Source organism: Polyodon spathula, chromosome 22 (assembly GCF_017654505.1).
Source record: "Polyodon spathula isolate WHYD16114869_AA chromosome 22, ASM1765450v1, whole genome shotgun sequence".
Classification (NCBI taxonomy): Eukaryota; Metazoa; Chordata; class Actinopteri; order Acipenseriformes; family Polyodontidae; genus Polyodon; species Polyodon spathula.
The window spans coordinates 29773897-29801182 of record NC_054555.1 but is presented as its reverse complement, the minus strand read 5'-3'; the positions used below and the strand labels follow the sequence as shown (position 1 = coordinate 29801182).

Sequence of the window (27286 nt, the reverse complement as noted above, 5' to 3'; positions counted from 1 at the left end):
CAGAGTAATACTGCGCATGTGCACAGAGGTCACCCTGCTCCAGCGAGGATGTAGCGGTTGGTCGCTTAGTTGGGTATCGTTTTAACACTACATAGGTGTCGAGGTGAGTCCGTCAGGTTTATTTAATTATGTGGATTACGTTGTAGTAAAAACCACATTTCCTCATATGTTCAATAACCTCGGTTTAGTTATGGAGATAAACTTAAATTTGTATTGCCATAGCAGAATCTTTTGTTAAACAGTGTTAGACATAGCACTGAAATACTCACGTGTGTAATAAATAAACGCAATCTAGACGATAACCTTCTATATTTTGCTTGTTTTGCCATTGCATTAACTGTTCTGTTCATTTTGTATGTGAAGTTTAATCACGTACGGAGACACACGCATGTATTCAATAGGGCGTTGTGTCGCATGCGTGACCTCACAAAAACTTTTTTTGACGGTGGTGTTTGTGTCCGATTATTAGCAGCAGATGTATTTACTGACTCTTCTTCTGCACTGACTCTGCCGCCGCCAGCTGCCCCCCGAAACGTGCTGTTTTTCGGCAGTAGGCTAGTCGGGTTTGCAGGTCGCTGTGTTCAGGCAGTGAAGCCGGCATGCCGCGGTCTTGGTTTGAAAGCGTCGCGGCTCAGCAGGGGTTGCAATGCTGAGAGGAGACTAACACACAGGTAAATAAAACAGCGACGATGGGGTTATTACTTTAGAAAAACAAACAAAAAAACAGACAATATGTTTAAACCGTAACCCGTGGCTGTACAAAGACGCGTTTCAACCCAGGTAAAACCCAGTCTAGTTTATGTGAACGTACTCTTAATCCCTTTTAAATATGTATGTATCATCACCCTTTTAGGTACAGCTTAGCAGGTTATATTTCACTATTTGTTTCCCGAATGGAGTGAGAATTTAAAGCCATAACCGGATAAGGTACATTACCCTAACCCGAAGTAACGGAGCTAGCAAATCATTTCTCTGTATGTCTAACAGTACTGTGCTGACAAAATCAGTTTGACGATGCCTTGCAAAGCCGACCCTTCTGAAGCGAACGCGCTGAGTCCCTTGCTTGTGATTTGTCTGTTTTTTTCAATTCGTTTTTTTCAATTTATTTTTTATTGAAGTCGTTTTCACACAGAGCCCTGACAGCGCTTGTTGGCTGAAGTTGTGCTCGTTAATAAATACATCCGCGCCTGGCTCTCCCGAGCCTGTGTAACACGGAGGTTGCGGATCGGGTCCTCCCTTTGCTACTGAGCATGTGCTGAGTGCCATGTAAACAATGAGCCCCTCCAGACTGCGGGGTGCATTGTGTCTGATTCAACAGCTGCTCTAGGAAAGCAACGAGGAGGGATTCGAATGTGTGTGTTTGCTTTTTGTTAAAGAATGGCTGGTAAGTCTATTCATGTAGATTGCATTTCTGAAGAGAATAGATATTGATAAAACTGTAACTGCTGACCTATGATAATGTCAAATTGTAAAAATACAAATACATGGAAGCTATTAGATTGACAGTTTCATGGCAATGAATAATGTTTTTTTTTTTTTTTTTTTTTTAGTTTTCATATTGGAGGTTACAGTGTCTGGCATTCCAGCTGTCTGTGTAATGACACGTCATATGTAGGGTGGTTGGATGTTTGGTTGCCACATTACAGCTGTCTTTATTGAAAGCATATGTATGAAATCTTTTCATTTCCTTACTAATAGCCAGCATCTTTGTGAAGGAGATGTGTGTGAATGAAAATGTGCAGTTCATCGTGGTCCTCACTGCACAGGGCCTGTTTGTGTTACTATGTTCAAGTGAGAGGCGTGTTTGCGTTTCCTCTGCATAGTGACGAGGGGTTGTTTAATCTGTGGTCCTGGTCTTCACTGTGCTTATTTAAAGAACACTAGACTGTAGAAGTGCCCTCTCTCCTTTGAGACAGGACAGCAGTTCCTTCTCATTTCATGTACTAGTGTAAGTGTTGCAGGGTCTATTCTTCATTGGCATTTTGCTTTGCTGGTAAGAACACGTGCCAGTGCTTAGACTAGCAGTGAATTAATCAATAACCAAAAGGGACATGTGTGTGCTTATTCAAGGTGCCTAGCTGTCATTTACTTGTTTAATACAATGGAAAATACCTACTCTGTGGAGTTTATTAACTGGTAAGCACAGATTATTGTTATTTTTTTTATCATAAAATCCTTTTTAAAGCAACTATATCATGATGGTGACTCAGCGTCACTTTTGATGTCAGCACTCTGTGGTCTTCTTAATGTGATTTTGAAATGAAGCTGCTGTTGTGGCTTGCTGCAGGGATTAATTAGTGGGTATTTTCTAATGGACAATGGTTCTGTGGTTAGTGTGCATTGTACTGGCGGCTTAGCTGCTTGATACAGCACGTTTATCTACTGTATGACCTCATTGCTACTTAACCTTGTGTGGTGGGCAAGTACAGTATTACATATTTATGCATTGATTTTATCATTTTGTTTGTCAACCCAGCTAGGGAGAGGCAACAGTAAAATAGCTTCGTATCACTGTACAGAGTAGAGTGAAATGTTTTCACTTTGTTGTAAAGTGTTTTATCCAGGCAGAAGAGTGTTTCTCTTCAGTGCATACTGCATCACATTGTTTTCCAATGTTTGGACCACTGGAATGCTTTTGACTTGATTATTCACTCCAGGTAGCTAAAGCATGGATGCTGTCCTGAGCAGACTGAAGGGGTTAACTCCAGAAGAGCTCCGTGAGGAGATCCTCGGCATGGGGATGAATTGCGGGCCTGTCACTGCTACCACTCGATCCATTTTTGAAAGGAAGCTGGCCCGAGCCATACAGGAAAGCCAGGGAGGGGAAAGTGAGAGGAGCGATACTTCAGAGTCAGTCCCTGGAAACTGCCAATCCACCCCGAGCGTCATCATCACCGGCGCCACTCCCACAGACCCTGCCTGCTCCAGCGCACAGCCGCCAGCGCCTACTGACGAGGGGGACTTCGGCTATGGTGTAGGGCTGAATCCCCCTGAGGAAGAGGCCTTGCTGGACCAGGCAGGGTGTTCTGGCAGTCTTGGGGGAGATAGTTCACAGGCATCTGCTCCGACCCCTTCGACAGGACCGCCGCTATCCCCACCGCTCTACTATGGAGTCTGCCCAGTGTGGGATGATATACTGGCAAGAAATGGTAAGTTTCTTCTGTATGACAAGCAGTGCATGGCAAGAGGGTTAATACCACATCAGGAAATGCCTGCAACTCTTCTTCTTTCCATGCATGACTTTATTAATATACCACTAGTTAGGAAATGACATGCATGGAGGTCATTGCTGCATATACAGTCTGGCTGTTCAGTCTCATGAAAAGTGTTTCCTCCCACAGACAGGGTCCATGTTTATGCTGATAAGAAAGAAGCTCTGCAGGTAGTGAAGTTAATGAAAGGCTCCCGATTCAAAGCGTTCCCCAACAGGGAAGATGCTGAAAAGTTTGCCAAAGGAATCTGTGATTACTACCCCTCTCCCAGCAAGTCCTCCTTCTGCGTGTCTCCAGTGAAAGTGGGCATGGTGTTCAGCAAAGGTATGTGCTTGTGGTTTTACAAGTAGGAAAACTGGGAGCCTTTGAAGCAGAGGGACACGAGTAATGACTGGTGACTGCCATTGCGCTTAACGTTGACTTTTCCTGACAGACGGCACGTCTTCCCTGGAGGCAGAAACCATGAACCGAGAGAAAGCCAACAGCTTCAAAAGCCCTCGAACGCAAGACCTCACTGCCAAGCTCAGGAAAGCAGTGGAGAAAGGTGACGAGACCACCTTCAGTGAGCTTGTCTGGAGCAATCCTCGCTATCTCATTGGCTCTGGAGATAACCCAACAGTTGTGCAGGTAGCCTTTACTAGCTGTCTTGGCTGATGGGAATAACAGCCTTGGGTTTAATTTCTCTATCATTTTAGTGCATGTAGTGCGTTTAGTGTTAGGAAATGCAGACTACCAGCCCATTGCATAGCTGTTCAAGCCATTTCAGGCTTTGATATGATCTTCATTTATCACACCTAAGCCTGTGACCTCACTATGCCATTAAGTACAGCCTGAAATGTTAACTACTATATTGTGATGATCATATCCTTGGGGATTTACGTTTGAAATAATCTTTTTTGAAAACAAAGCAGATAAAGCCTTTTGGCTGATGTGTAAATAATCTAATTGTATTGAAGCAAACTAAAGTTGTATACCCAGTATGAGATGCCTTTCTTACACTGTGTTATATGGCTAAAGGAATTTGTCAGTAGTGAAATGTGGAGCTTAAAGGTGTGTGTGTGTGTTTGTTACAGGAAGGGTGCCGTTATAATGTCATGCACGTTGCTGCCAAGGAGAATCAGCCAGGTATCTGCCAGCTCCTATTGGACACCCTGGAGAATCCAGACTTCATGCGTCTCATGTACCCTGACGATAGTGAAGTCATGCTGCAGAAACGCATCTGTTACATTGTGGACCTGTACCTCAATACACCAGACAAAGTGGTGAGTTGTCTTGGCTGTTTTACTTTTCTTTTTTAAGGGGGGAGGGGGGGGTGCATCAAATGCTGTATTTACTGTAGTAAGTTGATTTGTTCGAATGCATTTCAAATGTAAAAATGAAATGTGTCTGGACGGTGCACCACTCATTTTTAGAGGAAGCTTTTTATGCTGGTACTTGAACTAATAATTAGACACTCACATAGCTAACCGTTAAATGTGCTGTCTAGACTCTAAGCAATGGCTGTCTCAATCAGTTTAACTCATCTTTGCTGAAACATTGAAACACTTTTGTTTAGTAACACGATTTACAGAAAACACAGCTGTTGATTCTAAATACAATTGAAAAAAGCAACAGTAATGGAGTTTAATTTGATTTGAATTCAGATTGCTGTTAACATTTGTATTCTTTTTTCCTAGTTATTTGAAACCCCTCTTCATTTTGCTTGTAAGTTTGGCAATCTGGAGGTGGTGAATGTTCTGTGCTCACACCCAGGTATTGAGAAGCATGGCATGAACAAGTATGATCAGGATCCAGCTGATGTAAGTGATGTTGGACTCGCACACCGTTATAATTCACAAGCAAAGTGAGCCACTTGGAAACATGCATGTGTTTCATTTTCATCCCAGCCCACCGACTGGACAGACTTGCTCAATTCTCGTCATGGTTAATATTTTTTTTTGTTCAGCAAACCTTCATTTCATATTGATCAAGAATGAATTGCACTTCTCAAATTTTTTGGACCTACCTCATTAAACATGTTGATATTTTAGCAAGGCGACCGAGGTCCAGTTAGTTCCTTGCTGACTCACTCTTGTCATTCTGTCTGACAGGTGATTTGTGAAAGAAGCAAAAATAAATCACGAGAACTTATACAGAAGATCAGAGATTATTTGGAAGGTAAGCCAAGCATGTATCCTATTTTAATATTTACTGTCTTGCTTTTGTGTGTGAGCTGTAGCTAAAGGAATGATTATTACAAATCCAGTTTCTTCACAAATTGTGTGTTATTTATTCTGACACAAGTAACTAGTTGGGCTTCTAATTCATTCCTATTGCAGATCGCTGGTACATACCGTTACTGAGAGCTACAGACAACTCTTCCCCAGCTGTGATTGGTGCTCCCTGGTCACCTGACCCATCGGACACCGCTTCCAATTCATTCCTCTCCAGACTCGCATGCAGTCCTAAAGATCCTGTCATGACCGTGAGAGCTTTTGCTGGGCCACTTAGCCCCTCAAAGGTATTGACTTTATTCTCGAAAGGGTTTGAATATATTAGATTCCACTCAGTAATCCTCTCATGTTTGGATACCCAACTTGTGTGTGTCAGCATGTTGAGCTCTAAGCAAGGATTGGTTTACGTTTGCTGTAGCTGTACGTTTGTGTAATTTCAGGATGATCTGCAGTGCCTTAGATTAGCTTTTAAAACTACAGCCTTTGTAGATGGGCTTCAGGGCTTTGTAGTCATTCAGCTCTTAAAACCAACAAGATATTGCATCAAGCAGATGCATATAGTTTCACTCTTCTATTTGGTTTGATGCTAACATAAATATGCATTTTAAAATGTTCGCTAATGAAGAGGTGTTAATATCTGTAGTACGACGGGATGTCCTCTTTCCCTTTGATTTAAAACAAAACTGGACGTTCCCGTGCATGCATGCGTACTCGAGTTCTTTCCTTCCAGGCAGACGAGTTCCGCAGAGTGTGGAAGACTCCTCCTCGCGACAGGGCTGGGCACTATCACCACGTCAGGAAGTCTGATGCGGAGCGAGGCACCGAGCGAGTCGGCAGGTATAGTGCATCCACAATGTACAGCAACGCTGGCAACACTGACAAAGGGATTTCATGGGAAGATCGTTGTTTAACTTTGAACAAGATGCACTAGTTCTCCAGATTGCAATACACAAGTGATGTACTGGCTTTGGGAACAGAAAAAGGTTTAAATGCTTGTTTTTCAGTACAACCCTATTTGGATTGTTTGGAGTAGATTTCAAGTGCCTAGTAGATATCAGTGTTGTCACTGCTGTGTCTGAATTAGATAGCACTCCAGCTTTGTTGTCTGCGTTTATGAAAAGGGTCAGTCTTTATTTCCGCTTTTTAAATGTGGTCTCCAGACTGCCAAAACTAAACATCAATCAAGGTAATTAATAAACAAGATAACAAGATGAGGGACGTTCTGATGAGTTGGGTGCGCCACACCGGTGCCCAGAATTACTTCCATTATGTGTATTTCACTTCACTCGAAGTATTGATGATGGAAAAGCTGCAGGTGCTGATTCGTGCGTTGGTTGTGATTTTACATTTTTAGGGATTTGGCTCATGAAATGGGACATCCATGGGCTGAATACTGGGAGTTTATTGGCTGTTTCATTGATCTGGCTTCCGCTGAAGGGCTTCGAAAACTAGAGGAGCATCTGAGCAAGAAAGATTTAAGTGAAAGGGTCCAGCGGGAAGCAGGGGAAAACGAGACCAGCAATAGGTTCAAAAGCCCATCTCCTTCTGGTAAGATACATACATATATATTTTTTAAGTCTTGATAATATTGAAAACACAGCTGAGCAGCACTGTTGTATATTATTTTCAACCTTTTTTTAGGTAAATCTAAAAAAATCTGCAATTCCGTCTCGGTGGGTGCTTTTCTGGAAGACGACGATGACGAAATGAGTTTAGAGGAAATCAAAAACCGACAGAATGCTGCCTTAACAAACATCACGGCAGTCTGCGGGAAAGACGGCAGCATTGGGGCGGCTGGAGGTCTGGAGTGCCATATCCTTCCAATCACACACAGCGCTGATCTTATTGAAACCGCAGCCGAGCAGAGCAGGCATCGACCCGAGAAAGCCACAGTCCCCTTGAACAAGAACGGCTTTTACTCCCCTGTAAGCAACGAGAAAACGCCCAACGCAAATCGCCCATCCCAGAGCTCTGCAGACGGCCTCCTCTCGCCGGTCTCAAACTTAATGATAGAGTTTGAGAAGCTGTCGCTGGAGAGTAAGGACAGCGAGCAGGGACAGTCGGGAAAGAAGAGCAGAGGGAGACATGAAGACGGCTTGGACCCGTGCACGTCGATGACCTCAGAGATGGGCCACTTAGGTTTTCTTGAGAATGAAGGAAACGTCTTTGAGAAGGCGAGGGACTCCTGTGAGAGCGAGATGGAGGTGGAGGTTGAGGCGGAGGACAAATCTAGCACAAGCTCAGAAGAGTGGTTCTCGACAGAGGAAACTCTAGAAGGGATAAACTTAAGGATAGCAAGAACAGCTGCCTCTGAACTGGGGGGCTGTGCAAGACCTCACTCTTGGGACCAAGGGGGGAAAGACTTAAGCAGTTCGAGTTCAAGCAGTTCCTCTTATAAATCTCTTGACAACTTTCAGGATGAGTTTATATTGAGGACTCCACCGAATTTAAAAAACAAAGGCCTTTTCATTGCTGGGTAAGTAAGTTCAGAAAAACTGCAATTACTAGTACAGTACTAATAAAAAATGATGCATTCCCCACAGTCTCTCCGGTGGTACAGTGTCAATATCCACCTCTTTTTATTCAAATTGTGTAGCGATTTAAGAAACGTTCCTGCTGCTTATTCTCGATGGTGATGACACTAAATCACCAGCCTTGCAGGTTCAGCCTGACAGGCTGGAGAGCCGGGCAATGGGAGGATTCAGATTCCCATTGGAATCTAGATTGGAGTGCAGATTTACAGACTAAACATGATTTTAAAAAATCTGTGTCGTGTCTGACAAGGAGCTGAGAAGGTTCACAAGCATTAATACACTAAATGTGGTTATTGTTGTTCTAATGCGTTCCTCATTAATTCATTAGTACAACGTTTCAGTCAGTATAAAACTGTATTTATAACCTTACTGACGCTCTCATTTTAAAGGGATGAACCAACGAAGTTGGACAGTGATGTTCTGGTGGCGGTCGGAGGCGTTGAGATTGACCCACAGAAATACCCAACGATTCACAAGTGGAAGCACACGGTTCTCTCCTACTCTTCCTCTGATATGCAAAGGTAGGTGAACTTGCATGTGACTGTGAAAGTATTCATTGGTGCCGGCCATGTGCAATAAAGATAATGGGAGGAGCTGTGCTGTTTACTTCCTGTAAATTGTTTATGAATGAAATGGCATTGAACGTGCCCTTGGTTTGTATTTCCATGCACTTAGTATTGCATTGTTGTTTTTTTTTCCCTTCCCATTGCTGCGTGTTGCACTGTTACCGTTTCTCTTGCAGCTGGCCGAGCCCCGCGGTACTGAAAGGGAGGCCTGCACCTAAGATGTTCTCTTCAGGCTCGCCGGGCGGCAGCAGCATGTTCTCCTCTCCTAACAAGTACAGCCCTGGGAAACACAGCAGCTCCTCCCTGGGGTTCGGAGCAGACTTCGGGAGTCCAGGACGCTACAGTCCGGCACACGCCAGCCACGTCCAGCTGCTGAGACTGAAGCACTTCAGCGAGCCAAGCAACTAGAGGGTGTGAGGGAGAGGGGAGGGGGACACACTGGGGCATTGATTACTCAATAACATCTATCAGAACAGGTAGTTTACAAGATATGCACAACAGTGTGTGTGAGGGAGAGGGGAGGGGGGAACACACTGGGGCATTGATTACTGAATAATAGCTGTCAGACTGTGTAGTTTACACAGTATGCACAACAGTGTGTGTGAGGGAGAGGGGAGGGGGGAACACACTGGGGCATTGATTACTGAATAATATCTGTCAGACTGTGTAGTTTACACAGTATGCACAACAGTGTGTGTGAGGGAGAGGGGAGGGGGGAACACACTGGGGCATTGATTACTGAATAATATCTGTCAGACTGTGTAGTTTACACAGTATGCACAACAGTGACGTTTCTCTTGCATATCTATATAAATATCTGTGTGTGCTTTAACAGTGGAAAGGTGTGTTACTACCCTTCATCCAAGCTCTTTAAACTGTAAGTATAAAAATGACAATGGGAGATTTATTTTGTATGAATGTGAAAGCAAGGCCCGTTGTATACTAGCACACTTGCAATCTGTTCCAGTACTCTGTCCTGATTTAAAATCACAATGTATTGTCACTCACAGTGATAAACCAGTCGTCAATAAACGCCAAAACAGCACCAGTGTAAAATGTGTATGAAAAGGAAGAGGTTTACTGTTCTTGTGTTTTTTGTTTTTTATGTGTAGCTGTAAAGACTCCTTTCTATTTTAGTAGCACAAAACAACTTGATGTCTGTGTAACTGCTAATTTGCCTTCTCCTGCCGTCCTGCACATGTGTCTTGGTTTGTGCGGTTGCCTTACTTCCTTTTCTTGTGTGCAGAGGCCACTAATAAGCAGGGTAATGTGTGTACAGTACTCTGTGATTGTGTTAGCCACAAGATTGTTGTGTTTTTTTTATTTAATGATTACCCCAAGTAATTTATACATTTAGTTTTAAAAGTAAGCCCTGGGACTTAAAACACCTGTCATTATAATTTATCAATGAATATGTTTTTTTTTTTTAATAATAAATAAAACAAAATGAGTGCACTTTACAAAAACTAGAAGTGTAATTCAGTACGATTGCTTCAGTGACGCAGCGTCTGTGCTCCTGCCTTGCTTTCATTGCTCTCTATTGCATAGTCATTACATTTCTTTCAGTTTGTGTTTTCATGATCCCTGCCCTCTTGGGTCAGGGTGCTCATTCTTTCTACAAAGTTGTCTTTCTTTGGGGCAGATTTGGAGTAGGAACCCTCTTCCTGTCAGTTTTATCCAGCTGAATGCTTGTTTTCCATGGGCCTCTGATGTACCCAGTCTAGATACCCATTGAAATGTTTGTCTGCAAGGCCATGCTATGATAAAGAAGCTCCAGTTGTCTGAAAATATGATGGTATTGGATTGCATGGAGACTGCAGAAAATGTAGAAAATCAATGCTGTTAAAAAAAACATAAAATCATTCTGAATCCAAGTTAGGTGGGGGAAAAATTAATTATTTATTAGGTGGTGTGCTTGTTTTTTGAAATTGTGTGTGTGTGTATATTATATAACACCAGTTAGAGCAAAGTGATATTCAGCTGTGTGGGCGTTCGTCTTTACTTTTTATAGCATGTACTTCTCTTTAACAGATGCTGTGTGTTTTTTTTTTTTTTTTTTTAATGGGAGCTAAAAAGTAGATTAAAAAACCTTGAAGGACTCTAAGATTAAGAGGTTTAAGCAGTTTGGTGCCTGTGTTCATTTCCTGTGGCTGTGGCAGTTTAAGGCTAACGCTTGGGAGAGGCTGAGCATGCAGTGTGAGTTGACGATGCATCCCCTTGGCAATGTGAGTTCATATTTTGTTTTGTTCACTTTTTAGGTTTAAACTAGTAGCCATATGAGGGGAGTGTTGTAGTTCAAGGATACTGGGATATACTGATGGGTTGTACGAAACTGCTTTTGATGCATTTACATTGTGTGTGCGCAAACTACCTGAGAGACATCCAGCTGGCAGTGCTTGTGTTTCTCCAAGCCTATATTGATATAGTGTGTTTCCTCCTTAACCAAACATTATTTTTATATTATTTTTTTGAATCCTCAGCACATCCAATTTCCATGCTGGCAGCACTGTTTGGCAAGCAAAGGGTTTTTGTGTTTTTTTTCTTCGTCTTGGGTACCAGCTGTTTGAATTGACCTCCTACGGTTGCTGAAGTGGATCCTGTCTTTATCTTTAGAAATCCAGACTGGGCTTTTGGTTCTGATTTTTAAGCTTGGGATAGACAGGGTTTATTTCCCCTGCATCCTCTTGTGTACAGACATAGTTCATGCCCAATTACTTCTAAAGAACGCACACACCAATCCATTCTGTGAATTTCACGCATAAAACAGTTTCATTATTAAACGTGCTGGGCTTTTATGCCTGTACTTTACAAATGGGTAAAATATATAAGCTCTACACACGTAGGATTACTCTGCCTGCCTGATGTTGCCAGAGGATGACAGCTTCCAAAGGTTGGTTATCAGTACATGCATGATATTTTATTTTGATTTCTGTACAGAAATAAGCCAAGGTTCTTAATCACATATTCAGCAACAAATGTCAATGCGAAAAAAAGTCATTAAATACAAAACACTACAAACTTTATTTTATACAAAACTAATTTAAAAAATGACACATCTCCCCCAGATGGGACAGCAGCATTTGCCATCCATCACAGAGGAACAAGTAGAGACAGCGGCAATCACTCTGTGAAAATATTCAGTACAAAAAAAAGAAAAAAAAAAAAGATTCCTTATGGAACCCGAAAGCCAAGTTCACGATTGTAGAACATCTTCAAGACACTTGAGGCCCAAAAAAAACAACACACTACAGATACTACGGCAAAGCACAACTGTAGCAGGGCATGGCTTTCTATGCAGTTAAATGCTGAATCAAGTGCAGACACAGGATAGTGCCAGGCTGAGACAGCTCATCAGGTGCGAGTCAGCTTCTCTGGAGGCATGAAGCCAGAATCTCCCAGCATTCTCAGGGCCACCCGACCATTGGGACGGATAGTCAGCCAGGTGATGCTGCCGTTGTTGAGTCCCATGCGCAGCCAGCCTTCCGGAGGGAACTGCAGAGCCCTGCAACACAACAGGATCAAAGGGATATCTACAAGACATCACCCACTTTTCAGAACGGTTCAGCGCCCAATACGCTGTCCACAATAACTAAATCGGGGGCGGCCAAAGTCAGCCCCTTGCAGTCCTGGTCTTTCTTCCAATTAAACCTCCATCCAGACCCTGAAGTAGTTAATTAAATCATTTGACCTGTTACACCTAGAGTGGAATGGCCCACTATGACCGTGTTTGGACACCCCTGACCTAAACCATGCACGACAAAACAACATAATTGCCATTCATTCGTTTACAGCAAAGAGATAATTGCGGATTATTTAGGTAATCTGCACTGGGCTTGAGTTTCTGTACGTGGTTGTGACGAACAGGCAACATACCAATCGCAAGAAAGAACACACAGTATGGATTAGGAGTTCTGGGATCCAGCAGTTCAATGGGCCGAGATTCTAGGTCCATTCAAAAGGGATCTGTTACTGTTGGTAAGAAGCACACCCAGGGACTCCGGGCACCCAGTCTTCCTCTCGGCTTCTCAGAAGCTTACCTGCACACAAAGTATCGGATGACGTTGGCGTGGCAGACGATGATCTCGTAGCTGTCCTTGTTCTGTTTGACGTCAGCGCGGTGGATGTAGCGCCGGAAGGCAGCCTCGATCCGAGCTCCGTCCTCGTGGTACTGCTGAGATCAAAGCAGTGTATCGTGAAGCTGAGACACATGCATTTCTACTACCAGGGTGAAAATGACTGGCTGAGCCTGAATTTCAGTATACAGTAGGATGAGACACTGGCCTAATTGTGAGAAACAGAGGTGTAGGTTTAATTCAAATTAAAAATAAAGGCTATTATTGCAATTAAAAAATGGATTCTATTTAACAGTGGTTGACAAACCCAATATGCTGTTGACATTTACTAATCTCAACACTATCTATGTTGTATTTGCTATGTTGCTATCTAGAGTATTGCTAGAAATAGTTTTGTGAGGTTATGCCTCAAAACCGAGCATGACTGTGGAAGTGGTGCATAATCGGTTTGTTTGGGAGACCTTCAAAAAGGTCAAGGTGGTATTTCAGTGTGCTTACCACAGCTTCTGGTTTCCAGTGACTGACTGGTGGAACTGGTTCAATAGGAGCCCCTTCTCTCAGCAAATCACAGCTCACCATCTCCACTCCTACACAAACAGATCACTGTGAAACTATCTCCAGGAGGTCCCTTAGTACAATCCAACAAACTACTTTCCACAAAACACAGGTTAACACAGTTGTGACCAGCTGATTTCTCATTGCTGCTAATGCTGTATGGTGGAAACATATACAGTGCATTCCCAATGATCCTAATGCTGTATGGTGGAAGCATGCACAGTGCATTCTCATTGATCATAATGCTGTAAGGAGGAAGCATGTACAGTGCATTCTCATTGATCATAATGCTGTAAGGAGGAAGCATGTACAGTGCATTCTCATTGATCCTAATGCTGTAAGGAGGAAGCATGTACAGTGCATTCTCATTGATCATAATGCTGTAAGGAGGAAGCATGTACAGTGCATTCTCATTGATCCTAATGCTGTAAGGAGGAAGCATGTACAGTGCATTCTCATTGATCCTAATGCTGTAAGGAGGAAGCATGTACAGTGCATTCTCATTGATCATAATGCTGTAAGGAGGAAGCATGTACAGTGCATTCTCATTGATCATAATGCTGTAAGGAGGAAGCATGTACAGTGCATTCTCATTGATCCTAATGCTGTAAGGAGGAAGCATGTACAGTGCATTCTCATTGTTGCTAATGGTACAAGGAGGAAGCATGCACAGTGCAGTTCACCTGGGAGGTATTTGCTGATGATCTGTGTGGTCTCTGTCGCCCGGGTCATTGTGGAGTGGATGAGCATGTCATACTTCAGACCCAGGGCTGCCAGCCTGTGCCCAGTGAACTCTGCCTGCTCCTGACCTGCAGGAACACGAAAAGTACAGGAAACAATTCACCCCTCTAAACAGCATGATGTTCAGAAACAAACCCGTGCATGTTAAATGATATAGACTAAACCTTCAGGGACTGCACACAGGTTTCATTAATCCATTTAGAACAGGTTTTGGAACTAAGACCAGGAGTGGAAGGGCCAGCTTTGCTCCCCTGACTTGGTGTCAGTGTGTGCTGTAAAACAAACCTGTGGTTTCCAGGGGACGCCTGCCCCTGCTGTACATACCCAGCGTGGTGAGGCTCCTCTCCTTGTCACTCTGCCCGTTCAGGTTGTATTGCGAATGCCTGATCAGGAATATGTGCCTCGTTGCTTTGGGCTTGTTGTTCTGCAGCTCGGTGGGCAGTTCACCTTCCCCTGTCTCCTTATCTTTCCTCTTGTTGTTAACCAGGGAAAGTGGTTCACGCCTTTAAAGAAAGCAAAGCCAAGACATGAGTTACTGAATAGGACGATCACATGTCCTTAAAGAGCTCTACCCCAGATACTGTGCACCATGCCATAAGATTCTAAATACAGTAAAGGGCATCAAAGACAATCTTGTGTTTCAGTTGCTGTTTTACTGAAGCGTTTGATGCTGTCTACATTACTTCTCACAGCAGCTTTATTGGCGAGTGCGACTTAGCTGGACCACAAAGCAAGCCATTGAACAAAAACCGAGAATTAAAGTCTAGGACAAAATTAAACAGTACTCCCAAGTTAACAGCAGTACAGAGCAGAAAGTGTAGTCTCAATCAGCAACTGTGAAACACTGTATGCGATTATCATGCTTACTATACTTCTGTAACTACATATTACAATACATATTGGACAACAGCCCAGATAATACTATAAAGCAGTATAGTTTTATTATCCACATATGTCTTAATCACGCACTTATCCCAGTTCGAGTCCCAGCCGAATCCACTCGGTGCGACCGTGGGGTTGACCGCCGTGAAGCTCTGAGCTGCCCGGAGCACAGCTAACCCGCTCCAGCCTCTCCTGCACCCGGGCTCGGCCGGCTTCTCCCCGAAGACACCCCTCGATTCAGCGAGAGCAGCAGCCGCCAGAAGCGCGGCAGAGCCCCCAGCGAGTCCGAAAACAACCCGGGCCGCCTTCCTGAACGACATTGTGACCAAACTTGCAGATTCGGTTAAACTAGAAACGCGCCGTGTTCAAAATAATAGACCCTTTGCGCTACAGGGGCCAAGCTTGGACAAAAGTAGGGGCAGACGAAACGCGAAATGAGTGGAGCAGATGAAGATAAAGCTGTCTGTATCCGGCCTGCGCAGTCAGTGGGCGTGGTCAGTGACGTTGCTGGGTATCACCGATGTCGTTTCCACTCTTTGCCGCTAGAGGGGGTGTACCGTGTATTCCACAGTGAAGTACAGCGTGTGTCACCCGAAGGGGGAATTCCAGAAATGCGTGCTGGTTTATACTGGTGAGAGCTGGTGGAGGGCTGGTTTGCAACTGGGCGTGCTGATGCAGTGTTTTTCTTCAGATTCACTGACGTCCCCGCGGTCACAGCTGGAGCGTGGTGAATAATGGACTAAGCAGAAACCATAAGCATCGGGCATGTCATATATTTTAAGATGATAACAATTATAAATCTCTTTAAACAAGCGAGACGCTGCTTATCACGGCTGGCTGACTGGTATCAATGCCCTTCTATTGTAGAAATGACTCATCTTCGTACAATGAACAGCCACTGCAGCTTCATTATTTTAAGATGGCCATCTCTCCATATATGACTCACAGTAACCCATGTGTGGTGGCTATTTTAGGGTGCAAGTCGTTTTTCCATATATGTGCTTCGGGCAGGATTATTAATACAGCCATTGCCACGACCAGGCTGTGCGTTTGTGATCTCCTGTATTTACTTACAACAGCACAACAGCAAACAGACAGATCACAATCTCAATTTAATGGCGCTGCCTCGGTATGCTTTATAAAGGCTACGGTAACGTGCTTGTTTTACTTGAATACAGTCCTCAGCCTTTGTAATGACTTGCCTTCTATAGATCACGCTGCTGTAAAATCGAGAGGGAAACTACTCAAATAATTGCGATAATGACAGCAGACAGTTACCCCGTATCCACACTTCACGTGTATGACATCATCAGGTGTGTGTGCGTCAGAGTGACTCTTTAAATAATCCCAAACTGTGCCAGGTAACAGGTATTCCCTCCACACGTCTCACCTGGATTGTGTTGGGGATTGAGGCTTTGAGCTGAGCAAGCGAGACAGGATCAAATGCCTCTTATAAATGTTTCCCACAGTAAAAGCATAGCAAAGAGCAATAAAGCGCAGTGAATGCATGGTAAAGCATGGGGAAGCATTGTAAAGCACAGAGAGGTGTGGTAAAGCATAGGGAAGCATTGAAAAGCACAGAGAGGTCTGGTAAAGCACAGGGAAGCATCGTAAAGCACAAAGAGGTCTGGTAAGCATAGGGAAGCATTGTAAAGCACAGAGAGGTCTGGTAAAACATAGCGAAGCATTGTAAAGCACAGAGAGGTCTGGTAAGCATAGGGAAGCATTGTAAAGCACAGAGAGGTCTGGTAAAACATAGCGAAGCATTGAAAAGCACAGAGAGGTCTGGTAAAGCACAGGGAAGCATCGTAAAGCACAGAGAGGTCTGGTAAGCATAGGGAAGCATTGTAAAGCACAGAAAGGTGTGGTAAAGCATAGGGAAGCATTGTAAAGAATAGCGAGGTCTGGTAAAACATAGGGAAGCATTGTAAAGCACAGAGAGGTGTGGTAAAGTATAAGGAAGCATTGTAAAGGATAGCGAGGTCTGGTAAAACATAGGGAAGCATTGTAAAGCACAGAGAGGTCTGGTAAAGAACATTAATAAACATGGTAAACCAGGCTAAACTAGGGTACTGTAAACGTACAGCATAGCCATGGGAAAACTGCAAATATACCGTGCAAAAATACCATGGTAAACTTACCAGCCACATACTCCCCTGGGCTAAGGACTGGGGGCAGCTGTCTGGACCCATGTGGTTTTTTACTCTATTGAGATGCACCTGCCCGCTGCCTGTAGGATTCAGGCTGATTGCTAAACTGCACCTTTGGGAATTTGGCTACACGATTCGCAGGCTAATTTAGTGTCACCCAATGAACTTTTATTCTTAAACGGATGGGTTAGTGTAGTGAATACTTGACCTACAGTTTGTCATCATGCGTATATCAATGACTGGCACAAAACTTAGAGCTGAAAACGCCAGTTGTTTATTATTATTATTATTATTATTATTATTATTATTATTATTATTATTATTATTATTATTATTATTCTCTATTCGCTAAGAAAAAAAAAATACATGGAATATTTTACCAAAACATGAACACTGTGTAAAGAATATAAAGCAATGCAAGACTGCACATATATCAGTAGATCTGAACAAAATTTATATGCAACTAAACACAATCATTTGCAAATAAATAAATACAGGTTGCATTTTGGAAACAGATCTAGAAAATGCGACACTATTTTAGCATAGGTCCACCTTTTTTTAAGTGGAAATAAAAGCATGAAGTCTAATAAACATAACCGCAACCACATTTTAAACACACCCCTCTGTGTTTAAATGCAGAGCCCGTCTTTAACATCTCCCTGTTTAAGGTGGACTTTTTGTTCTGCAAAGCAGGGTAGCCCACACTGGAGGAAACGAACTGTGATTTGCATAAAGCAGCAGACTAATACGCAGGCGTAGAGACTATGCTAATATAGCGGGATCTCTTTTACATGAGAGCTCCACCTTAAAGAGCCGCGGTGACCTCAGCTGTGGGCTGGATTTCCACGGTAGAAGCTCCGTGTTTCTTTCTCTGTATGTGTGGGGTTTTCTGCGCTGGAGCTGGAGAGATTGGCTAAATAGCTGCTGTCTGTACTGCATCGCTTTTTATTCTCCGTGTGTGTGTGTGTGTGTGTGTGTGTGTGTGTGTATGTATGTATGTATGTATGTATGTATGTGTCGCCTATTGGAATAAAAACACGAGGAATGTGGAAATTACAGAATGCCCAATATCGCTGGAAAGAGATTTAAACCCACGAAGTACATCCCTGTGTGCACCGCGGCCACTCTTCTCGTGGGCTCCACCACTTTATTCTTTGTTTTCACGTAAGTGTAGTTATTGAATGACTGATTATTTTAACTTCTTCATTATTTGTGTGTGTTTGCGTGCTAGAGTGGGAGCTGTTTGAATGAAGCAGCCCGGTTTCTTAGGTGCTGTCTCGGTCGTTACCGCAGAACCCGGCGGTTGCTAGTGTTGGATGCGAGATTTGTCTTTTCCGACACAATGTATAGAAAGAATATTTGAACTGCATTTTCGTATTTTTCATCCCGGTTATAATAACAACAACATCAATCAAACTCGAAGGATATCTGTCTGCATGGGTGTTAGTTAGGGTTATATAAACGTCACCGGGCTTTATTAAATACAGATGGTGGCGTGTTCGTTAGCTTTCAGTATGCAAAACGTCTCGTTTATCCAATGCTATGCGTTTGGCATATTTAAACACATTATCTGAATGACTGTAGTTATTTTTGACTAGATGTTTATCTGTTGTCCGTATTTATTTATTTATGTATTTATTTAAAGCTAAGTCATGCTCTGTACGTTAGTGCTATTAACTATAGCCGGGTAACAGACTGGTCTAGTGCAGTACTAGTGGTGGTTTGTTGTGTAACTTTTTTGTCACCGGTTTACGAAAACGAGATCACGGTTCGACATGTTGTTTTGTTTTTGCTGTTTTGTACCGTGCTGGATTCAGCTGCCTTATTGTTTGGCACTGAAACCGGTTTGCTTGGTCACTTCTGGCTACTTCAATGTTTTCATCTATGATGGTGTTGTTCCGCTTGTCGGGTCTGGTCTGCTGTGTTTAATGTAATTTCCTGTGCACTGCCAGACTGTGCTGTCTGTTATACTAATAGCGAGATTGTGGATGACCGGCGGGGCACCTGCTTTTGAAACCTGTCCCTCTGTTAATACCAGTTTACCACACTCTTCATTACGGGGATGTCTCTAATCCAGCTTCGTCTTGGAAGCGTGCAGAGTCATATGAGTGTGTGAGCTCCCATCAAGGGAAGTAGGGTTTCACTGGACCAGCGTGGTTACAGTAGACCGCAAGTCCTCTCTCTAGGCTGTATTGTTGATCAATTTGACATGAATTGCTGTTTGAGCTGGCGTTGATCACATTTCTTAACCTGCTTGCATGAGCTGCTTAGCCTACAGTATAGTGCAGCTGGTGAATAAATGGGCAGGGTGAAATTATTAATGGCACACAAGGGAAGCTACAGCATGGGGAGGTATCTGTACAATGGATTTTGATCTGAACTGTGCTTCAGAGTGTTGTGTTTTATTATTATTATCAGAGTGAGTGGTTTGATAGTTTGAAGCTGATCCATGCACATTTTATCCCAGAGGAAGAGCGATTACTTTCAGGTGGTGATTGTCAGTAAGGTCCAAGGTACTGTGAAATAGAATGGAAGTGGTCACAAAGAGCAGGTCTGTAATAAACAGCAGTGTAAAAGAGCACAGGCAAGCACTGTAGGTGGAAACTCAATGTGTTTGCAGCCCTGTGCTGCCATTCATTCATTCTGCTAATTGATCTCTCTACACCTCCACTACCCAACAGGGGCTTGTCTGTCGGACTGCAAAGACCACAAGGAAAACTGGGCTGCATGTCAGCAGTAAAGGAGGCTCTGAGCTCTCTTAAACCAGTCACTCCATGAACAACAACTGGCCCAATTAAAAACAAATGATTTGTACTGTACACCATAAAAGCTTTGCAGGTTGTTTCTGAATGGAGATGGATGTAAAATTACAGTATTCTAATACTTCAAACTGTACCATCTGTATAGCAGTGAGACAGGAAAGCAGTAACAGTAGTACAGGGGTTATCAGGGTGCTTTCAGGGTACTGTACCATATCTCTAGGGTACAGGAGGTCAAAGGGCCAACTAGTTTGAGTTCTTCAGTGATTTATTTTAAAGAAGTAGGTACATAGATTCCTCCTTTTAACAAATGTTTCATCTAGAAGTCTTTCTTTTAGTATTACAAATGAAACCTCGGTCAGGGCGCTTGTACAGTACCTGATCCTATTTGACATCTGGTGACCAAAAAAGTTTATTCTAGAGAATTCAGGAGTGCAATGAAGTATGTGTGTGTTTGTGTCGCACACAGTCCTGCCTCATAGAGCCATTTTGGAGCCTATCTGCCATTTTGTGGATCTGATCTTGCAGTGTGATTGAAGTGAACGAAGCTGTCGAGAGAGGAGGGAGGGGCTTGGGGTTCGGGGGGCCTTCACAAGTTCCCATCTCCTGTTTGATCTCTAAAGGGCTTCAGTGTGAGAGTACTGTGTGTTCTATTGTAACAGTGTAAAGCACCGTCTCTTAGTACTTGGGAGGTGAGAGAGGGCCTGTGCTCTTGCACCGGGTTAGACGAGAGGATTCATTTCAGATCTGGACTAGGAAATGTTGGGGGGGGCAGCTTGTTGTCATGGCAGTGGGTGGTACTACTTTGTTGATTTGCTACAGTACTGCACTGACACAGGACAGCCACAGGGCAGATTGCATTGGAATATGCTTACAGTGGCGCCTACTGCTTTGAAACCCAACTAACCCTACAGTAGTTCCGGATCGATCATGCTGTTCAGACTCGTCCAAGACTTCCGTGCAAATAAACGATGGTGAGTTATACTGCAGGTCCCCCCCAATTCACTGTACACCCAAAATATTTCTAATAGTCTTTTAGATTTGCATTCAATTATATTATAAATTCTGACTTGTAAAGTGATGACTGTTCAGAACAAATGAGCCTGATTTCTCCCCCCCTCTCCAGCTCAGCTCAGACCAGACCCTCACCTTTGCACGACAATGTGCCTAAAGCAATGCCCAGTTTCTTTTAGGGAGCACTTCATTCAGTGGCAGATTCCTACAGCAGATTGGGGGGTGGAGATTAGAATCATCCCAATGCCATTTCATTCTGTATTCAAACTGGGGGAGGGGGGGGCACACATATTACAATATCATGCAGGTCAGTAAACCAGTAAGACAGTAATCCTATAGTCATCTATAGACAAGTATTTCATCCTCTGTGAAAGCTCTTTGTGATGGTGCGCCACTGTGAAAGGCGCTATATAAAATACAGATTGATTGATGTGACAAACATGAAAGGCTTTTAGTTCAAAGCTAAACCCTGCTGCTCTTTGCTGTGTTGATTCGTTATATAGGAAGCCTCCCGTTTTTGAATCCTCCTGTCGCTACATTCTGACTCCATCTCTGCAGCTATGTGTGATGAAACCGGTCCCGGGAGAATCACCTGGAGAAATAGCAATGAGAGAGAGACAGGCAGGCTTTATTTCCAAAATAGAACTCCTCCGTGCTCATTCATTTGGAACTTGAAGTGTGCGCAGAGGTTGTTATGGTGATAGAATGAAAGGATGCAGCTAGTTGTATGTTGTTGGCAACATCCTTTGGGCGGTGATGATGCTGTACTGTAATGGTGTGGAGTATTAAGGCTGTCAATGTTTTGAAGACGTTACTACTGTACTGTGTCCACGCGGTTTGTTAATGTTGAGTCTGCTGTGTAGTTTAAAATTTATATAATATATATATATATATAGTGTGTATATCTCACTCCCGGTCTTCACTGTAATTCATCAACAATTATAAAACCTTCAATAGTTTATATGTAGTAATACTGAATTAAACTTGTCGAATTGTGCCATTTACTATCACTGCATAGTCTTCACTAGTAAGTGACTGTGATGTTCTGGAGAGCTTATTCCTGAGTGCAGTCTGAAGAATGACAGCAACCTGTCTGCATAGTACTGTGGGTCTCCAGAAGCTCTGGGTTGTTCTATAGCTCCATTATTTATGTTCAATCTTCCTGTTATGGGTTGTGACAGCAAGTTTTATATATATATCTGTATAACAAGGAAACACAGCCGGTTCCAAAGTGTAGAGAAGATGCCTTGCCCAGTTGCAGTTGAAGGCCTCGTGCATTAAACCATGCCCTTTCCCTTCGTGGTTGTGCCGCCCACAGCACTGTTTATTTTCACAGCATGTTATGGATCTGTTTACAGTTTCTTCATTACCCTCTGCCTGCTAGGACTGACTCCATGCAGGCCTAATTTAAATCAGATTCATAAAGAAACCCACTGGTACCAAGCCCATTACATTTAGAAGTCATCGGCTCTTTACATCTGCTCTGCTGGGTCCAGAAAAATGAGAGGATTAATATGCTTACACAGAGTCACTTGACTGGAATAAAATCATTAATTTACGAAGCATTTCCTGAAAAAAGTCAAATCACTCTTAACCTTTACTTCTATTGTAGGATTTTCTGCAATTAAATGAAAATGTTTAAGCGTGTAGCTTTGTACAATCTGCCTCCAAAAAGACCAATCTCCTGAGCTTCTAGTACTGTAAGCCTTGCAATTTAATTGTGTGCATTTTTAAAATGTGACCCCTGTAGCCTGACTATCCAGTGTGCTGTACTGTGCTTGTTAATCAACAGTACCTGTGCAGGGGCTTTTGGTAATAACCACAGGAAGTGCTTTTTTTTTTTTCCCCATGAATGCAATTATCTCAATAGAGCTTGGCAGTGGCGAACCTTAATATAAATCCAAACTAATACTCCCTGCAATTTGAAATGTTGTCATTGGAAGAAATCCGCTAAAGGAACGGACTTGCACAGTGACATGTGCTGGTTCTCAAAAGAGTCCTCTTGAGTGATTGTAGTATTATAATCTGACACAGTTTGGATCAATTTAATTATAGTCTGTGAGCTCACGTTTGGCACAATCTATTTAATCCGCCAACTCTGATTACCAAATTAGAGCAATTAAGATCCAATAAGTTCTCTCTGGTGGGCAAACAAGGGCACATCTAGGGCCAAACGCACAATGACTCAGGTTCCAGAAAGGGCGTTTGAGTCTCTGAAATGCCAAGCTAAATCTGCAGGGTATTGCCTGGATCACTCCCTCACCGTCACTGTCAGCAGGACTGTTAATCTACAGTACAGTACTGAAATCGCAGCACTGCCTTGTCGTGCTGTTCTTTTTCTGCATGTTTAGAGAAGCACCACCCAGCTGATTTTTTGTTCTGGTAGCAGTTGAAAGACACGACTCCTTTTGGGACGGCACCTGGCTGGTTCTCGCCTCGCCTCGCCAGCAAAGCAGAGGACTCCGAGCACGTTTCTACTGCAGTGAAAACACCATTGCAAACTGAGCCCAAGCTGAAGCCAGAGGCAGGTACTGATCTCGTGAACAGAACAGGACGATTCTCTTCTTGCATGCGTTTTAGTTTTTTTTTAGATCTTAAACAGACGTTTTGGCTTTGAGGTCAGTTCAGAGCTTGCTGTATGCTGGGTTGTTAAGTGCACACTTGAGAGAGGGATGCAGACACACACACTCAAACACATAAATGTGACTCATAAATCTTCTCCAAGTGCTTTTTTTAAAATGTGACTTTCATTTGCAAGTACAAAAGATTTTTTTTTTTCTTGTATTTATTGCTTGCTTGATATGACATCAAGCTCGTGTTGTGTGACGCATTTAAGAAATTAAATCTGTATTTTGTCGTGAAGAGTGACGGGTTGAGTGGGAACAAATGGATTTGTTTTCCGATTGAATCTCTTTGCTTGTGTATTAATTTGTCACTCTTCTGTATTTTCCATAATCGCTGGTAAACCAGGAAAGCGATAATTATTGCCTTTGTAACATTTGTGTCTGCTTCTCACTCTGCTTGCCAACCCGGATACAGATCCAGCTGGCTTTCTCTCTCAAGGAGCCTCTTTGCAAATAAACATGGACAAAGTGAATGAACGTGGAGGTTGCACTTCCTAGATTGTTATCTCAATGAATTGGGGACGAGAAAGCCTTTCAATCTTTTTCAAAAAGCCTGGCAGCTCTGTCCAATGCTGTTCAGCCCAGTCCCTGAAAGGTCCGAAGCACACTTTTTTAGGATCTCTATGGAAATGGTAGAGTACGTTGTCACTGACATCCCACCAATGGCATGCCCAAGTTCGTCTGGTGATGGGTCCTACAGTAATACACAGAACTTTGATCCTCAGAAGTCTTGAGCTTGCCAGTAGTTTGATATTGATGACTTAACCAATGTAAAAATGTAGTCAACTAATTTTCCCCTTTCCATGCAGTCTTTTATCCAACTGACTGGGTTGAAAGTACTGTTGGCAGCCACAGCAAGTGTTCCTAACTAGCTGCTTAGATCCTGCATCTTGACAGTATGGAGTGGTGCTTTTCTCCTTGCGCGATATGAGTCCTTTTGAGGGTATTTCATTTGGCTTGGCATGATGCTCCTGCTACCAGCTGGAATTGGATCAGCCAGGCCCAGCCTCTCAGAATGGGTGTCACTCTTGTGGTCTCCAGTGGAGCTGAGCGGTTAGGGGGGCTCTTTCTTTTTCAGCTGAGCTGCAGCAGAGGTAATATCCATGAACATGTGGTAGTGATTTAGGGCCTCTCCTCCTTTATTTTGGCTGAGGGGCTCAACTAGGAATAACATGAAACGGAAATCTGTGTTCAGAGACCTTGCTACAGAGGAGCCAGTGTAAGACGTGGATTGAATGGGCAGGACTGCTGTAATAACATGCCTGCACGTGTGCAGTCGCACGGCTGTGTGTTCGGAAACTGTAGCCATCGTCCCTGAAAACCCTTGACTGAAAAGCTTGTCGGCTTTGTCTGAACTTCTCATTTTGCCTCCTGAGTTTATGATTTGAGTGTTTTGAAGTTATGAATGAGTCCCCCAGGATGATATCTATGCAAGTCTGGTTGCTTCCTGTCCAGTGTCCATATTAAGTGGCCATCCTTCTGTTGCAAGAAGTACAGTAGGTCTAGATCCAACATTCCAGCAGCGGAATGGGAAAAGCAAGCCAGGGCTCTGTGTGACGCCCTGCAGTTTAACACCTTGCACGTGTTTTTACTGGGGTTGCGTTACATTAACATCACTGCTGTACTGTGGGTCATTCTGTGGTATTTAAGAAAAATCAATTCTATGGAATAACTTTGAAACGGTTTACTACACACCGTCCTTGACCATTTACTGCAGGCTACTGATAAATTGAACCAAATTGTGCTGTGTTTCAAGTCTAAAAAGCAGGCAGCAGAATGCCCAAGTAATGAGATTTGATTTCAAGCTGAAGATCCAGAGACTAGGCTGTTAATGTATTTACATAGTTACCCTTCAGGGAAGATCGATGGTGCAGTGTCAGCACTACTGTACATCTGCTTTGCAGGGAGGCACTTAGCAAAGTACAGTACAGGGATTGTACAAACTGGACAATCTTCAATAATATCTTTTAAAAATATTTGCAGTTTTTGAAGGTTGCAAATAGCAGTCTGCTGTTACCCCCCTGCCTTGCAAGCTTGCAGTAGTTGCATGATGTGTGCTCATTGAAGTGGCATTTCCAAGATTAACCTCAGGTTTCAGGAAGGTTTTCAAATCGACAGCAGCGTAGTGGACCACACATTGACATTAGAATTGATTGAATCCATTTTCTGGAACTGTAAAAGTAGGTTTGAGAATCAAATTCTTAATTGTACTGCATAACTGTGTGTGGTGCAGTGGTATTTCTGGATCACAGTAGAGGGGAGCATTACTGCATTACTGTAAATGACTTTTTAAAGCAGTTTGTGTTGGTAGCTTGCTATTGTTTGAGATCTATGTCCGGTGTATATAACGCCATTCTGTTACGACAGCCAACAACCAGTTTCCTACTGTTTTTGGTACCTTTAATATTGATGTGTATCGCGCAGAGCTGTCTGGCTTGAGTAATTAATAAGGAAAATGACTCTGCTTACTTGTTTTATTTAGTTAGTGCTGATTGTTATCCCTGGTTACAAAGTGACAGTCCTATAAATGACTGAGAACATCCTCCCGGTGTAAAGGGTTTTGAAGATGGGTTTTGATCTCTTCATTATGCATTGGGATTCTGTTCTGAAGATTGAAATGCATCAATATAATAGCCACTTTTTCTCCCTCTCATTTCTATAGGCCTATATTTATTACAGTGTATACGGTAGTACTTTACTGTGTACCAAGTTTCTTTTGTTTCCACTGCTTAACAAGGAGATGCCAGCTTTTACAATAGAAAAGAGTTCACTAGAGTAACACTGGAGTACTGTAACCAAACTAAAAGCCAGCAGGCTGATGTTCCAGTAACACTGTACAGAGCAGTGAAGGAAGGGGAAGACAGCCTGACATGCTGCTCTGTTTTTATTATGTTACAGGGAAGAAATCTCATGCAAATCAGAGTATTTTGCATGGCTGTTCAGCTTACATGTGCATGCAAACATGAAATGTAAAAATATTTAAATCTGCTCTGCCCAAGAGACAGAATAAAAGATGGATTCAGTAGGTACAGCATTTAAGCAAAGCACAAACATGTAGAATCCTCGAGTAGGCCTCTTTCCCTGCCTACCAGGGATGGTATTGCAACATTGTTGTTAAATTGGAAAGTATTTCCAATTGAAAGCACTTTTAGTTGCTCTGACTTTTTGCCTGGGATTAGAGGAAGTCTTGCTACGATAATTGAAGGAACAACAACGGCAAGAAGGATCTGCTGCCGCTGATTACAAACTGGCTTCCGGTTTTTGAGAGTTAAAATGAAATCAAGTGCCAGCCTCTATAATCAGGAAACTTGAACCCACACTTTCTTGTGAGCGACAGGTTTGGTAACCCTAAAATATAGCCCTCCTCGGAGTTTTAAAAAGTCTTCGATTTTCTTTTTTTGTTAACTTTAATACCATTTTTTTGATGTCTCGGACGGTTCAAAGTCTTTTAAAAACATTCCCTTCAGAGTTCGTTTCAACAGGGGGGTGGGGCTGGTTCATTTGGACATGAAAACTGAAGCAACAAAACAAGTTCGTTTCCACAACAATTGCATCGCTCTGAAGGGAAGGAAGTGTGGTGCGATATGACACGAGGTCATAATTGTGCTGTGCTGTGTGTTTACTGATAATGAGAATAATCAACACTGTGCAGGAAGGTTGCATGTAGTTCACTACTTTCAGCTACAGAGAATTATTTTCTTTCCCCTAAACCCCTAATGAATACTTTTGCACTTGCAGTGGCGTCAAGTTTGTCTTAATGTTGCATACGTTTTCAATTGATAGTTATAAAAAAAATGATTCTAATAACACTGCCACCATGCGGTAATGCCCAATTGACTTGCTAAATGGGGTTAGGTAAAGTCTTGTATTATTATTATTCTCATTACAATAAAGCATTGTAACAGGAATAATAACGATGCAAGCTCATTTTGAATCCCATCCTCTACACGAGGAGGTAATAGA

The 27286-nt window shown here is 42.9% G+C and overlaps 3 protein-coding genes across 10 annotated transcripts in view; 2 read left to right on the top strand and 1 right to left on the bottom strand.

Annotated features, from left to right (window-relative positions):
* The first annotated feature begins 6 nt into the window (after window positions 1-6).
* On the top strand, window positions 7-9570 carry LOC121297623 (ankyrin repeat and LEM domain-containing protein 2-like). Of its 5 annotated transcripts, none has more exons than XM_041224077.1 (14): window positions 17-103; window positions 521-671; window positions 2662-3149; window positions 3342-3536; window positions 3646-3839; window positions 4286-4474; window positions 4889-5011; window positions 5303-5369; window positions 5531-5712; window positions 6156-6262; window positions 6780-6973; window positions 7067-7901; window positions 8349-8480; window positions 8702-9570. In XM_041224077.1, exons 3-14 carry the CDS (start codon window positions 2669-2671, stop codon window positions 8931-8933), a joined length of 2931 nt encoding a protein of 976 aa, XP_041080011.1. In that variant the 5' UTR covers window positions 17-103; window positions 521-671; window positions 2662-2668; the 3' UTR covers window positions 8934-9570. The 5 variants fall into 5 exon arrangements, with proteins under 5 accessions (XP_041080010.1, XP_041080011.1, XP_041080009.1 ...); XM_041224075.1 differs by having other exon boundaries at window positions 2658-3149; XM_041224076.1 differs by lacking the exon at window positions 521-671 and having other exon boundaries at window positions 7-103; window positions 2658-3149.
* Window positions 9571-11420: 1850 nt separating this feature from the next.
* Window positions 11421-15258, bottom strand: LOC121296869 (serine/threonine-protein phosphatase PGAM5, mitochondrial-like). Of its 2 annotated transcripts, none has more exons than XM_041222747.1 (6): window positions 14864-15258; window positions 14219-14397; window positions 13837-13962; window positions 13097-13185; window positions 12563-12693; window positions 11421-12027 (listed from the first exon to the last, which is right to left on the bottom strand). In XM_041222747.1, exons 1-6 carry the CDS (start codon window positions 15094-15096, stop codon window positions 11877-11879), a joined length of 909 nt encoding a protein of 302 aa, XP_041078681.1. In that variant the 5' UTR covers window positions 15097-15258; the 3' UTR covers window positions 11421-11876. The 2 variants fall into 2 exon arrangements, with proteins under 2 accessions (XP_041078681.1, XP_041078679.1); XM_041222745.1 differs by having other exon boundaries at window positions 12563-12696; window positions 14864-15257.
* Window positions 15259-17791: 2533 nt separating this feature from the next.
* Window positions 17792-27286, top strand: part of LOC121297168 (palmitoyltransferase ZDHHC8B-like) — a 43919-nt gene continuing 34424 nt past the window's right edge. For 2 of the 3 annotated variants that reach the window (XM_041223261.1, XM_041223260.1), the window contains exon 1: window positions 17792-18090. In XM_041223261.1, the coding sequence (XP_041079195.1) occupies window positions 17919-18090 (172 nt within the window). In that variant the 5' untranslated portion in view covers window positions 17792-17918. Of the gene's footprint in view, window positions 18091-20600; window positions 20660-27286 lie in introns of those variants that run through there. The other variant, XM_041223262.1, reaches the window with a different exon arrangement.

Coding starts and splice junctions, on each gene's coding strand:
- LOC121297623 (XM_041224076.1), top strand. CDS start 2,669: ATGGATGCTGTCCTGAGCAGACTGAAGGGGTTAACTCCAGAAGAGCTC. Junction 5,713..6,155: donor GGCCACTTAGCCCCTCAAAG/GTATTGACTTTA, acceptor CTTTCCTTCCAG/GCAGACGAGTTCCGCAGAGT. Junction 6,263..6,779: donor GGCACCGAGCGAGTCGGCAG/GTATAGTGCATC, acceptor TTACATTTTTAG/GGATTTGGCTCATGAAATGG.
- LOC121296869 (XM_041222745.1), bottom strand. CDS start 15,096: ATGTCGTTCAGGAAGGCGGCCCGGGTTGTTTTCGGACTCGCTGGGGGC. Junction 14,398..14,863: donor TGGGACTCGAACTGGGATAA/GTGCGTGATTAA, acceptor CTTTCTTTAAAG/GCGTGAACCACTTTCCCTGG. Junction 12,697..13,096: donor ACTGGAAACCAGAAGCTGTG/GTAAGCACACTG, acceptor CTTTGATCTCAG/CAGTACCACGAGGACGGAGC.